This window comes from Zootoca vivipara, chromosome 8, assembly GCF_963506605.1.
Source record: "Zootoca vivipara chromosome 8, rZooViv1.1, whole genome shotgun sequence".
Classification (NCBI taxonomy): domain Eukaryota; kingdom Metazoa; phylum Chordata; class Lepidosauria; order Squamata; family Lacertidae; genus Zootoca; species Zootoca vivipara.
The window spans coordinates 23,865,235-23,880,555 of record NC_083283.1 but is presented as its reverse complement, the minus strand read 5'-3'; the positions used below and the strand labels follow the sequence as shown (position 1 = coordinate 23,880,555).

General features: G+C 42.9%; 1 protein-coding gene across 1 annotated transcript in view; it reads left to right on the top strand.

Moving 5' to 3' along the window:
* PTDSS1 (phosphatidylserine synthase 1) overlaps nt 1-15,321 on the top strand; it is a 38,849-nt gene that overhangs the window by 1,158 nt on the left and 22,370 nt on the right. Inside the window, exons 2-4 of the mRNA XM_035124756.2 lie at nt 6,736-6,827; nt 11,834-11,878; nt 13,392-13,516. Coding sequence (XP_034980647.1) covers nt 6,736-6,827; nt 11,834-11,878; nt 13,392-13,516 — 262 coding nt within the window. The remainder of the gene's footprint in view (nt 1-6,735; nt 6,828-11,833; nt 11,879-13,391; nt 13,517-15,321) is intronic.

Below are 15,321 nucleotides of genomic sequence, written 5' to 3'. Positions count from 1 at the left end.
CAGTTTTTTATTTATATTTATTATTTGTATTTATCTATCTTCTTTATAAGGCAGTGAGCATGAGCAACAAATGCTATTCAGAACAACAGCCAGCTCCAAAAGATCTGCACACCAAATGACCAGAATACACACAACATAATTAGGCAACCCCAATCCACAGAATTTATCCCAACAAAGCACTATAAACCACCTCCAATAATGCTAAAACTAAGGAATTTGAATGTAATGATGAATTAGGATGCAGAAATCCTGCTAATGGTCCACTGCATGGAGCCTGTTAAAATCAAATTAAGGGCCCATCAATAAGTCCTATGTGTAGAAGACCAAGAAACCCCAGGCGCAATGAGTCTCTGCGGACAAAGCTGGGAAGGCAAAGATAGAAAACTAATGCATTCCTATGCCTTGCCGTTGGGCTCTTCTAAATACACCAAGCACTAACGAAGGAAAGCAAGGAAGCTTACAGGCCAAAGCACCTGATTCACTGTAGCACACGTGGAGATGCCACTGCAAAGAAGAGGGAGGCTGAGGAAATCATCGCTGGTTAGAGGAGCATTACTTGTGGACCCATTGGGATAACTGTGGTCCCTGGTGGTCTGCAGCTCACAGGTTGGGAACCATGGCTCCAGTAGACTAGGCGAGAAAGGCCTGAGAGTAAAATATGTGGAGCAGAATCAGAATACCAAGCTAGGCATGACAAAATATCCTTCAAACTGGCCAGTTATCAATAAGTTCATTTAGATTCATGCGTTGTTGGACATGGTAATTTAATGTAGGCTTCCTTTATGTAACTTTGCAAATATGCTGGGATAGGTTTAGTAAATAGAGAACCTTCTGAAGTTTTCATTCCCCACCCTGTTCTTGTCAAAGCATGCTTCTAGCGATTACTTCCCTCTCAAATTCATAAAGCTACTCATGGGAAAGAGGTTTGTTTGTTTTTTAAGTATCTTACAGTACTAGCGGCAGGTGTTTTGAATTGTTTCCCTAGGGCAAAGTACATCTGATACACTTCATACAAAAGTATTGGTCACTTACTGAGCTGTCAAGCTTTCTGGATAAATTATAACTCTTCATTTATAATTTGAGGTGGTTTTAGGGCCCTTTCAATTTCACAAAGTTCCAACGTGGTTACCTTTCATATTAGAATTAGTGTCAAACTGCAGCATGTAGAGTGTAAGACCATAGCACATGAGAGTTTTCTATCTCTTTATGTAGCTTTGTGTGCCAATGGATTGCTGTGACCAATCACAGTTTCATACTATACATAATGCAGTGAAAAAGCCATGAATGCATGTGCTCTGTGCGTACGCCTTTTGTGCTAGTTTCGGGGCTGCTATACTATACTAAAATGTTGGGATGACGTGACTATAAATAGTAGGCATCAGTTTGCAGGAGAGTTGGGAGATGCTAATTAAGAATCCTAATGGATGTGCATTGCCCATATACAGTAGCACCTTTCTGAAAATAGTTGAGCTGAACTGCTTCCAAAAAAAAGAAAGAAGGATGTATAGACAACTTTCAGTGCATGGTTGCTTTATGTTGGTGTAGTTCGTTTCAATTAAGCGTAGGTTTAAGAAGGTGAGTGCATCATCAGTTTACATCATAGGTACAGGTGAGATACAGAGACTCCTTCCATGAGTCTGGCTAAGGCCAACAGTTAATTGGCTCCCCTATTCCTGGGCTGCGAACACACATTTAAGCACATTATCCTGCCCCCAAATCCTGGGGACTGTAGGGTCATGGGAATTTGAGGAATGAGCTAGAGTTCCCAGGATTCTTTGGAAGAAACAATGTGTTTTAAATGTATGGCGTATATATACAACTCCAGAGTGTCTCAGTCCACAACCATTTTATGTGGCTGTATCATACCAAACTGCGGGAGGCAGTGGAAGACAGGAGTGCCTGGTGTGCTATGATCCATGGGGTCACAAAGAGTCGGACACGACTAAACAACTAAACAACAACAACATCATATAAAGAGATGATACTGTGAGCCCCCCTTCACTGGCCCGGCTGGGACCAACTACATTTATTTAATTATAAAAAACTATTTATATAATGCTATATCATAAAAAATAGCAAAGTGTTTACAACAGTATCTTTACACAATAAAACCATGCAAAAAATTGAATTTGGATACCGTCAAATTACTATTACAGGAATATATATTTTCTTAATTGCCTGCATAAGCTTGCTGGCATAGAAAACTTCTCAGCAGGCATTTAAAGGTTAAAACAGAAGGCACCTGCTGAAGCTCTATTGGCAGAGGATTCCACAGGAATTAGCCAGCTTGGTTATTGTTGCTGTCAGATGAATCTTGCCAACTTGGGGGACCGGTGATGCTCCTACAGACGATCTCAGTGACCAGGCTGGAGATGTAAGGGTTCAGGTTTATTTGCTTATTTCTTTCTCTCCGTTGCTGCCCTTTCCCTTTTGAAATGTCTTTAAATGTCTGTTGCTTTTCTCTGGGCAAAAAAACCCCACACCAAACCTTCTTCAGAATGTTGTTGAAGGCAATTCTAGTGATATCCTTTTATGCAAATGAACTTTCCAGACCATCCTCTCCTAGTGGATTTTCACCTTTCTGGTGACAACGTGTGTTTTGATTCCTTGGATTTTACTTTATTGCTGATGTTAGGATATACGGTTCCTATGTACTTCAGAGAGACTGTCACGGCTTCGTTGTCACTACTTGTTAGTGTTAATAATAGGGGTGGCCAATTTTTGCCTGTTTTTCTTTTCTGTATGAATGAAACTGGGAGAATATTTTGCTATATCTTGATTAAGTTGGGCAGGGATCTGGTGGCACAAGAAAACTGAGTTTCCAATGGCTAAAATGCTAGACTGGGTAATACCTTGGTAATACCTTGTAGGACACTTTTTAAAAATTGTGCCCAGATCTGCCTGTCGGGCATCCCTAGAAGCTTAGATTTAGACTTGCAAAGGACCATGGATGCCCTCTGCTTAATGCTGGCTTCAGCTACTTGCCTTCCCAGACGGGCAGCTGTCCAGCGTCTGTTTAAACACCTTCCGTGAAGCAGGGCCCATTACCTCTTGAGCAAGTCTGTTCTGCTGTTGAACTGCTTGTACTGTGAGGGTATTTCTTGATGTTTTGTCGAAATCTGTTTCTCTCCAATTTCCACCCACTAGTTCTGGTCATGTGCTTTGGAGCTACAGAGGACAATTCTGTTCCATCGCAACAAGTTTTCCTGATGTTTATTGTTCCAACCCTGTGCCATGCGCCACAGATTCCCTGGCAGAGAGGTTGCACAATTACGGAACAACCAGAAGCACAAGAGCATTAGCCAAAGGCAGAGCTGGGAAGCAGGGAATACGTTCCCCTTGCTGTGTTTGCCTCATGAACCAAATATGGAGCAGAGATGACAATGACAACTTGCTAACTTACCAGATGCATGGTCATTGTGACATCTACCTAGTTTGTCTCTAATTTTGGAAGCTGAGAGTGCCTAGGTCAGGCATGGCCAAACCTGGCCCTCCAGATGTTTTGGGACTACAACTCCCATCATCCCTAGCTAACAGGACCAGTGATCAGGGATGATGGGAATTGTATTCCCAGAACATCTGGAGGGCCAAGTTTGGCCATGCCTGGCCTAGGTTGATATTTCAAGCTAACTTACATTGTGCATTATAATAGCACAAAGCTACCCTTCCAGCCACACCTGTATTGATGTGATGGTATGACCACATATCAAGGTTATCCTCTGTTTTGATTCATCATCCGTTATGGAAGAGGAGCAGGGGAGAGTTGTTTTTCTGTAGATCAAGATGATAATCTAAAGCTGATGATTTCAGCATTGAAACAGTTTGAACTGGGTTCCTCCATGTGTTTCCCCATCCTCCTAAATCGCCTCATGTCCAGGCTCTTTGGTAATCCTGAAGTTCCTGTTTTGCCATCTCCTCTGCTTCTGTGGTCCTAGAGCAGGGGTAGGGAACCTAAGGCCCGTGGGCCAGATGCGGCCCAATCGGCTTCTCACTCTGGCCCACAGACGGTCCGGGAATCAGCATGTTTTTACATGAGTAGAATGTGTGCTTTAATTTAAAATGCATCTCTGGGTTATTTGTGGAATTCGTTCATTCCCCTCCCCCCCTCAAAAAAATAGTCCTGCCCACCACATGGTCTGAGGGATGGTAGACCGGCCCACGGCTGAACAAGGTTGCTGACCCCTGCCCTAGAGCATATGCCGCTGAACTACACCCATCACCTCTGGCCATTGGCTTTGCTTGCTTCCCAGTTGGAGTGCCCTGAGGCTGCTTTCCTTTAAAACAAAGGAAATGTTAACCAACACCTGTGTGTAATGCTAGTTTGGCCCTGCATCACCTTTTCCACATCAGGTTACTTACATTCGGTGCTAAACAGGGACGTGGCACAGCGAGTGTGTTAGCAGAAATTCAGAGAAGTGTTCTTAAGACGAATGCCGCCATGGTCATGACCTCTTTTTAAGAATATTTTAAAATCTTGCCTATGTCTTACACACGTTGCTTCAAAGAGCTTAAATATGTGCCATTGTTCTATCTATTCATGTAGCTGAGATGCCCGAACCTGTATCCCTTGGTTACTGTTAAAAGCAATTTGGTTGCCTTCATTTCTGTGAGAATTTTCAAGGCAAAAATAAGTGCTAATGTTAATAACAGTAATAGTTTTGTTTTCTTTGAAACCCTCTATATTCTTCCTTTAACACAGCTTGAGGTGGTTTGCAAAATCATACAAAAACTATAAAGCAAAGCCAAACCTAGTGGGGAAAATATAACAGCAGAAGGGGGAAAAATCAAAATAGAATAAAGCTACAGGTTGAAAGCAGTCGTTTTTTATTTTTCCTTCTTTCAAGGTGTGAAACACAGATGAGAAAAGTTGGACCTTGCATTTTTATTTAAATCGAAAGCACTGGAATTGACTGCCATGGAATATGGCATTTGGAGCACAGCTCTTTCTGAATAAGTGTGTGAGAGCTCATAAAGATAGTCCCCATTTTTGTTATTTATAAAAAGAAGTTTTATATCTTGCATACTGATTTAACACAAAGCTGGGGTTGCTTGGAGCCACAATACTTTTCTATAGAGAAGAGCTAGGGGAGAATGTAAATTCAAGTGCTGGATTGCCCTTGCCTAACTCAGTGGTCTTTTTGGCACATATGATGCAAATTGTCCAAAACATTATGGGGGTTGTTTATTTTACAAATTTATGAACTGCCCCATAGCTTACAAACATTGAAGCGGAATGCAACAAGATGGAAATGACACACACACAAAATCTAAAAAGCAAAACAAAACTATTTCTACAGATGTACTATTAATATTTCACAAATGACTGGGTCATACCCCAGGGAAAGCCTTCCTATCTGAAATAACTTTTGGTAGGCACCTGAACATTATGACACTTGGGTCTAATTTCAGCTGGTAATTGAGCCCAGAGAGTTGGAGCTGTGATACTAAGAGCCCAGTTTCTAGTACAAACTAAGTGCACCTCTGTGGCATGTCTTAAGTCTCAGAAGTGCCCTATATGAGGAACACAGTGACCAGGCAGGAATACTCCTGGGGCGAGGCAGTCCCTTCGGTAACCTGGTCCCAAGTTGTTTAGGACTTTAAGTGCTAAAAGCAAAAACCTTGAATTGAACCTGGTAGCATATTAGCAGCTAGTGCAGCTCCCTCTGTAGAGGTTTTACACAGTGTCAATGGGATACCCCAATCAACAACCTGGCTGCCGCATTCTGCGCAAGGTGCAGCTTCCGGGTTCAGCCCAAGGCAGGCGCCACATAAAGTGCACTGCAGTCCCATAATCCAGTCTTGAGGTTACCAGTGCCAAGACCACAGTGTCCAAACTGTTTTAGCCTAGGGACAGCCATAGCTGTCTTACCAACAAAAGCTGGTGTAAAAAAGGGCTTAGCCTGGACAAAGATGCGTCTGGGAGCACCCCCAGGCTGTGTATCTGTTCTTTCAAAGGAAGTGCAACCCTGTCCAGAACAGGTAACTCACCTTTCTGCCAGTCATGGGACCCTCTTTCCAACAGGGCCTCTGTTTCGCCAGGGTTTAAATTCAGTTTGCTGTTCCTCATCCAGCCCTCCTGTGTACCCAAACACTGATCCAAAGCCAGTCCTGATTCAGATGTTCAGATGAAACGTGTTATCAGTTTACTGGTGACACTTTGATCTAAATCTCCCAGTGCCCCCAGCAGCTTCATATAGCTGTTAAATAGCATTGGGGACAAAATAGGCCGCAGAGGGACCCCATAATACAAATGCAAGGGTGCTAAAGGGCATTTCTCCAGTGCTACTCTCTGGAACTGATCCTTCAGGTAAGAAAGGAATAGCTGTAAAACAGTGCCCCCACAACTTAAGCCTGCAACACCTGTGGGGTGGGGGTGGGGAACTGCACCTAGAGCCAAAATTGTACAGTATATGGTCTAAATGCATTGCGTACAATGGTGGTTGGGATTGCCAAAGTCTTTTCCCTAGACGCCCACCCTCTTTAATTTTTAATTTTTTTTTCGAAGCTCAAAACTGAACGAGCACAAGTTAAATGAGCAGAAGTTGCAGGCTTACTCTATTAGAAAGTGTTTGTATTTTATGCTTTATTGCTGTGAGCTACTTTGAGCTCAATTTAATTGTTGGGAAAGTAGCCTACAAAGATTAAATCAAGCCTGCTATGTTCAGTGGAATTTACTCAAAGATAATGCCTGAATCTCCTATGTTGTTGTTTTAATTACAAACTTTTTCTTTTTAGGGATGATTCAACCCCAGAAGATAATATTTGGAAAGGCATCCTCTGTGTGATCTTCTTTTTTCTAATCATCAGTGTTTTAGCCTTTCCGAATGGTAAGTAACTTTCTGTGCCGTTTCTCCCCCCCCCCCCCAACTCCTTTTGCAGATAGGAGAGCAAGGTAAACACTAAGGTGCTTGGGGACTTTTGGAGCAAACTGTTTTATGAGTATTCTGAAAATGGTCCCAGTCTCTCTTAGACTTTCACCTTGATAAGGGATAGTCCCTGGAAGAGCATCTTGTGCAGTGCCAAGCTGCAAAAACAAGGCAGTAACGTGTACTCCAGAGTATACTCTTGAAAAGGAATGCAAGATGGGTCTAATTTCCATGAGATACTAGTAGAACATAAGTTGTTGGGCAACCATGCAGTTGCAGTTAGTAAATAAATAAAGTCTTGCATGCTAGAGTTCTCTTGACGGACACAGCATATGCAGTTTCAGGGTAGAAAAGGCAGCTCCCATAGAAGAGCCTTTCCTAACCTGGTACCTGCTGTATAGCATGAGCCTCATAACTTCAGGGTTGTGGGTTCAAACCCCACATTGGGCAAAAGATTCCTGCAGTGCAGGGGGGTTGGACTAGATGACCCTTGTGGTCTCTTCCAATACTACAGTATGATTTGGACGGTAACTGCCCTAATTTATTTACTGGCTGTGGCTGATGGAGTCCCATTTGGACGACCCCAGTTTAGGGAAAGCTGAGATAGAGCCTTTTCTGTTGTCTTCTGTTGATGTGTTTTAGTTATAAATGTGCATGTTTATATGCTTTAATTTATAAAAGGGGGTGTTCTTGCTTTCTCCCTTCCTGTGCTGTGAGTGCTGCTTTCCTGAAGAATAGGTGGTAGGGAACAGCTTTCTGGGTGGGGAAGGTGTTTGTTAACTTTCCCCCTACTTCCCAGCAAAAGCCAGTTTGGAATAATATTTAACAGAAATAACATGCATTTTATTGCTACCTTTAAAAGATTTCCAACTAGGGCATTTTAAAATTGAAGCAACTTTTTTCCCCAGCTAAAGAAAATGAGTTTAAAATTTCTAAATCTTTTGTCCTTTTGATTAGTTGTTTGAAACAATGTGAGCCCTTTCTTTGACCTCTTCAGCAAAGAAAATGAATTTTAAAAAGAAAGAGGGGGAAAAGCTACACATAATTGCATGGTAATCGAGGAGATGCTCTGATATGGGGTGGTTAAATGCAAATAATAGGTGTGATCACACACATGCCTATCTGGATGTAAGCCTCCTTGCAAATCCATAATGCCCTGTTCAAAATAAATATGTTTAGAATCAGAGCAAAACAATTGTGTTTCATTTTCATTTATAAAGTGGGGGGGACTCCTTATGTTGAATCAGGTCAATGGTCCATCTAAATTAATAGTAGCACTTCTCCTAAGATTTCCAACAGAGTTCCGTTCTGCACCTACTGGCACTTTAGCTGGAAATGCCAGGGATTAAAACTGGGACCATTTTATATGCAAAGCATGTACACTACTGTTGAACTGTGGCAACTTCTGAGTTGAAACTGAAGAGGCTCAAGGCATGTTCCTATTAGCCTTGAGACACTAACAGCTTGATTTTTAAACACATGCTTACTCAGAAGTGAATCTCACTATATTCAGTGAGGACTGCAGCAGCCTGAGATGTTCTCGTCAGTTTTCCTTTTCTACCGGACAGTGATTGATCAGCCCTTGCCCCCATGCAAATGTATCCCTCAAGATGCCACTTATTTTAGTGGCAGAAACAAAAAGGGGAGGGGAATAATAAAGTAGACGCAGCACTGGGGTGGGCAGAGAGGTTTACACTTCTATTCCCAACAAAGGACCCTAAAGGGGAATGGGGATGTAAAACACCCCACCCTGGTTGTTGGATCAATCATTTGGAGAGCAGGGAGGGAATGATAACTTGGATTAGCTGAGCTGGGGCAGAGAACACCTGTGCAAAAGTATGGGGTTGGGCGCACTCTCTTTTGGCCACCTCCGTGTCTGGTATGCAGCCCCAGAAGGTTCTCCAAGTATAAATGTGACCAAATAAAGGTTAGCCACCTCTGGACTAGGCTAACTTGCTATGCAGTTCATCCCACAAGCATTGTTTTTTTTTTTTCATTTGAGACCTGGGTTCACATCGGAAGGTCCATACTGCAACTGTTATCCCTGTTTATTAACATTCGATTAAAAGAGGGTGGTTTGTACCTAGGTAAACTGCTCGAGAGAGGAAAGGGAAGTGGCATCCCATAAATCTTGCTTAGCTGAATCCCAGTGTTCAGTTTTTCAATACCTTGCGCCTGCCTCTCTTACTGGAAACATTAGAGTGATCTCATTGTGTCTGGTGTGGGAATAGATAGTAGCCGTGGTCATTATCTGCAGCAGATGCTGACTGGCTTTCTTCCAGTAAAAGCAACTGTGTGTAGTAACTGTTTGGTGTGAGTAAAGTTGATTGCGCTCTCTGACCGAAGCTATAGCTGAATTCAGTCCTGGGCATTTTTGGCAAGAGGCAGAATACTAGGGAACGCTTGCACAGGGAGATGGAGCTGCTGCTAAGAGGACTTGTTCCCGCTCCTCTGAGACTGGCCCAGTTGCCTTGGTAGCCAGGTTACAGGAGAAGCATTTAGCAGCAGCCAGAATACCTTCCCAGTGTGCACTGTTGCTGGGGGGGGGGGGGTTCAGAGAAGCATCCACTCCATCATCTGAACTGCTGATTTATCAAACGATGTCTGATACCCTCTAGGAATAATTGGGATTGCACTGGGCTACATTTTTACACAGAGGGCACTGAGCTATAAGTTACAAAGCCAGGCACCTGATAAATGCAGACATAAATAACTCGAATGCAAAGACTGCAAAGTTGAGCAGATGTGTGCCTTCGGACACCTCACATCAAGCTGCTTTGAGCCATATAATCTGGATTTGTATTTGATCCCAGTAGCGTCTCTAAAAGGTATTGATTTCAGTGGTGTAGCCGAGAGGAACGATTTTCCACCCGAATTCAACCTGTGTGCATGGCACTTGATATCCTTTGTGGTATCTAATGACGGGCTTGCTGGAAGTTTTAGGTGGCCTGCCTGGCGTGCCCTTCCTCCAGTTTTGCCATTCACCTAGTTCCTTTGCTACATGAATTCATACTATTTTCATTCAAGCTCTTGTGTACTCTATTTGGAACAAATGTCAGAATAGGAAAACTAGCTTTTCCAAAGTGAGCTAAAAGTAAACCTCAGAAACGGGGGAGATAAAATTTGAGGGCTCAGGACAAAAGTACTGTCAGTCTTGCAGCACAATCCCAAGCATGTTTTCTCATAAGTAAGTCTCAGGGACTTAACTCCTTAACAGGGACTTAACTCCTAAATAATTGTGTTTAAGTTTGCAGCTTTAAAATAGTACATATATTCTGTGATTGGGCCTCCTGGCTTTCATGGGGGTCCTAAATTAGTAACCTGCTTTGAACTGTCCTTATCACAATCTTGTGCTACACACATGCTTGTTCATTCTCTCCATTTCTTAGCAGATTCCAGTAATCTTAGTTGGCTGGCTGGTTTCCATAAGTCCCTAAAATTTGATAGGTTGATTAAAGTCGTTGCGCTTAGATTTGTTCTGAGCAGTGGGGTTTTTTTTGGTAAAAAATGAGGCACAGGTACTCCTGTCTTGTTACGAGTGTCATGGGTGCCAGCACAAAATGGCTGGGCAGCAAAACAAAAAAGAGGTGGCAGTACTCAATACTGATGAGTACTGTTGCAAAAGGAGAACTAGTTCCAAGGCTTGTTAAACATCTGGAGATACAAAAAGGGGTTCTCCTTGGACAAGCTTTGAGCAAGCAGTTGTAGATGGGGGACTCCTTATTGAGGGACCCATGACTTTTAGCTGCCTCCCCTATGGGATGAATTCCTGGTTAGATTCCAGTTAAGTCCTTAACCACAAGTTTCAAGATGTTGGAAATAATTGCTTTGGATCCCAATATAAGTTAACTCAATAAAGTTCACAGAAGGAAAGTTTCCTGTCCCCTCTTCTCCCCTGCAATCAGCTGTGTCCCTAGACAAGAGGTCCCTTTTAACAATGAGGGATGAGGGACATGGTCTGCTGAGAGAGGTCCGAATTATCCAAATTATGCACAGGTCTGCCCAGTTTGGGGCAATTCTTCCCTCCCCCAGGAGCTCCCTGCACCGGGAAGACTGGAAGCTTTCGTTCTGTGAACTTCATTGAGTTATTGACTTGGATCCTAAGATAATGCCGCTAAATGCCCCATTGCTCCATAGTATATGTAAAAACAGTTTCCTAGATACACTCACATCAGACGAAGAAATGGAGCTCCCACTGAAAATGCAGGCAGGCAGGGGCTAGCTCAGTTCTTCATTCCATGGGTCAAAGTAAATGTGGGCCACAGCTGGGGGTGTGACTCGAAGGGGAAGGACACAAAATCTGAACATGGAAAGTAAATGAAGGGATGGCAACCCCTGACCACATTCCCAACACTGGAAATCCTGGCTTTCTTGACAAGGGCCTCTGTAGTGGTGTGTATAATGCATTTCTGCGCATAAAAAGACATGCAGTGTGTATTTGTGTGTGCTTGTACGCATACAGTCCTCACAGTATCTCCCTTCCTCCTCGACAGAACCATCACACTCACAAACATTTCACTTGTAAACTCATAATTTTCAGGCCTGCACATTCACTTCTGCCTTTCCCAATTGCTAATATATCCCAATTTCCTGATATGCCAGCACTAACGTTCCCACTACCTGGGAATTCCTGCTGGCAAGCACTGATCTTCCTGCAGATCCTCATCTGCTTTGCGGTATGAAGTTGGGCACTTACTTTTCTATGTACCGTTTTCACAACATTGGGAGCCCTTGTTCTTTGGATACCATGGTAATTTCTACAGTGTCGCCAACAACAAGTTCTTGAGGATCAGTCTCAGTAGTTCCTTTAATGGCTTTAAATAGAAAACTCGGTTTGTTATAAAGCTTGCTCAGTATTGATTCTTGGCTGGCATGGTTGCATTTCTTTCATATTATGTTTAGATGACCTATTGCAATTCTTTCTGATCCATCAGTTTGCTGTTATTGAAAAACTTTTTTCTCTACAGGGCCTTTCACTCGCCCACACCCTGCAATATGGCGTATGGTTTTTGGTAAGTTGCTTTTAAAGAGGTGCTTTCACACTGTTCCAGAGCATCAAAAAAATAGTAATACTGTATTTTTCCTGCCATTCTGCTAAAAGTACCCAGGGTGACTGACATACAGCATAATCATAGAACCATATAACTTAATCAGTGAAAAAGGGAGGACAAAGAACTTGCAGTGTTAACCAGCCCTTAACACCAAAGAAAGAACCTAAGAGAAGCAGGAACAAAACATGTTACAAATTAAAATCAGCAACAGTAAAACTAAGTGGTATGCATTAAATGCCTGTTGCAACAGAAGTGATTTCAATTTCTGGCAAAAGACACGCCAAGAGTGAGCTCAACAAATAAATAATTTGGAAAACATTCCCGAGTCAGAGAATCACTACGGAAGAAGGCTCCAATCTCTAGTGCTTACTCACCAGATCTCCTGAGATGGCACTAAGATCAAGGCCTCTGATGTTGATCAGAATTCCTGTGACTGCAAATTTAATTGGTAGTGCAAAGGGCACTTGGTCATGTAAACTCAATTTCGACTTAATTGTATCTGCATGCAAATACACTGGAGTTTTGAAAAGGGAAATTGAGAATCGAACAACGGTGGGAGAACCAGATGCAAATATTCATTGGTACCAAATCACTTCTCCGCTCGTGGGCAGGGTATAAATAATAAATTATTATTATTTATCATCATCATAATGGCAGTTCTAGGGCTCTCAAGAATGGGGTGGTGGGAGGGTACAGCAAGCCTCCCTTCTTGCACCATCTTAATGAACATTTCACAACCATGTTAATATTTAATATATGGAAAGAATTGGGGACAGTTCTCAAGTGTTCCAGAATTGCTTTGGAAAATGGGACTCGGCCTCCTAAGGCACTGAGCAGTATTCTCAAAAATGTCACCCTGTACAACTATAATCTGCTGGCATGTGGAGCAGCTGTAGCTATTATGATTACAGCCGAATTTCCAACATGAATAGTTTGGATCCCCTTCAAAAACCTTCCCAAGGTTGCATCTGTTTTATGACTGATGGATTAATAAACCTCTTGGCTGCCACAGGATGCTTAAATTCCTCTTGGAGTGTGACCTCTTTAACCTTTGCTTGGTCTCTCCATGACGGCGAGGTTAGAATGAAGTACAGTAACAACTTATCAAGAACTGCCACATTCTGGAGGGTTGTGAATAAACTATGGTGGATAAGTTATATGAAGAGTCTGGGTTGTAGCTCATGGTCCAGTACTCATTTGCTTTGCTCCTTTTTCTGTTCCATGTGAATGCAACATTTCACATTTTCACACATGTACCTCACTGGGGCGGGGGAGATTTCCAGCCATATGGAATTGTATGAGAAGAATCTTCCGGAAGCTGCTTAATTATGAATAATTCATTATTATTATTTCGCTTTGATTTTATTGATCTGAATTGGTCCATTGACATTGATATAACATGGTTTGTTTTTGTGATTTTTGCTGTTGCTCTTCAAACAAACATTTTGGACATCTGACTTTGGTTTTCCTACAGGTTTGAGTGTTCTCTATTTTCTGTTTCTGGCCTTCCTGCTCTTCCTTAACTTTGAGCAGGTGAAATCCGTGATGTACTGGCTGGATCCTAATCTTCGATACGCCACAAGGGAAGCAGACATCATGGTGTGTATTGATAGTGTTGCAAGAAAATAGATTTGTTCCAGAGTGGATAAAGCACTACCATATTGCTGTGTTAGAATAGCATGCATTATCCCTTTGAAAAGGGATAGGAATTCTCCAATCCTCTCTGCAAGAAAGTTCAAATATCCTGCAATAGTACCGTGTTCCCCCTATTTTAAGACGTGGTCATAAATTAAGCCGTAGCAGGATTTTTAAGGATTTGTGAAATATAAGACATACCCCGAAAATAAGACATACTTCCGCGTGGAGCGAGACCGTCGAGCGCCCCAGCCAGCAGGACCCAGCACGCCGGCCACGGCAGGAGGAGGTGGAGGCCTTCAGGGTCGGCGCCCAGCAGTGCTGTGCCGGATCAAGGAGGTGGCCTGCCAGGTGGGCGCCCAGCAGCACAGCACGGAGCGCCGGATCGAGGAGCCGGTCTGCAGAGTCGACGCCCAGCAGCGCCATGGTGGATTGAGGAGGTGGTGCTCCATGCGGCACTAATCAGTGCCGACCTGGCAGGCCGCCTCCTCAAACGGGCGCTTCGTGCGGTGCTGCTGGGCACTGACCTGGCAGGCTGCTTCCGGGATCCAGCAGCAGCAACACGGCAGGAGGAGGAGGAGGCTTGCTGCGGGACCCAGCAGCAGCAACGCTGGCCGCGGTAAGGAGGTACTTACAGTAATAAAATAAAAAAGACCCCCCGAAAATAAGCCATAGTCTTATTTTCTTGGGTAAAATAAATATAAGACGGTGTCTTAAAATAGGGGAAACATGGTATCCTAGTATCATAGAGTTGGAAGGGACCCAGAGTGTCATGTAGTCCAATCCCCTGCAATGCAAGAATTTCAACATGTCTCCCATCCAATTTGAAACCATACTGGACTCTGCTTAGCTATGCAAATGGATTAGCAGATTTATTGCTGCACCACTAAAAGATACTGGATATGGTTGAGAGGTTGAAGCATCTTCTCTAACAGGAAGTTTAAAGTTTTGTGGCCTTTTTAGCAGGGATGAGGCATATGAGAGGGTGCATCTTACAAACATTTCTTTCTCCTTGCAAAATGCATCTCTCTTGGGAAGGAAGATCTCTCCCCGCTTTCCAAATTGTGAGAGAGTCGCAAAGAAATGGCATAACCTGCCTGCCACGTTTTTGCACAGTGGTGTGAATATTCATTTATGAGTCTCTTCACGGCCTTCTTGGCTGCAGCTTAAGTGCAGTTTGTTTTGTTTGAAAAACAGCCCTTCTTCCTGAGAACAGTGACATCAATGTGCAGTCCGTTCGATTTGACTGGGTGACTATGGGGGGTATTGAGCTAAGTCCTACTCTGACCCAATTTAGTCATGTTCATTATTTTCAGAGGGTTTACTTTGAATAAAATGTCGCTGACTATCACTCCATGTCACTGAGGGCAAACGAAACTCGTTCATACCAAAGGCAGTGTTTCAGGAGTGGGGTATTTATAGGTGTTCAGTATTGCTCCTTGAGTGAATAAATCAGAGCAGGTAAATGAATGCTTATTTGTATAATTTATTGAGGTTGCAGAATTTGCCCCCCTTTTTGGTTAAAACATAGAATATTCCATATCTGGCAGTAATGATCCCTAATGATGTAGAAAACAGAGTTTTTATGGTGTTTCATTCCTTCATGTTCTGTGATGAGGACCAGTAGAATATATATATAAAAAGAATTAGGCTCCAATACTATTTCGACTTATCTGGGAGTAAGACCACTTGAACTCAGTGGGGATTAATTCTGAGTATATATGTGCAGCGTTACATTGTTAGCCATTCTCGAAGGATCGGCATGTCCA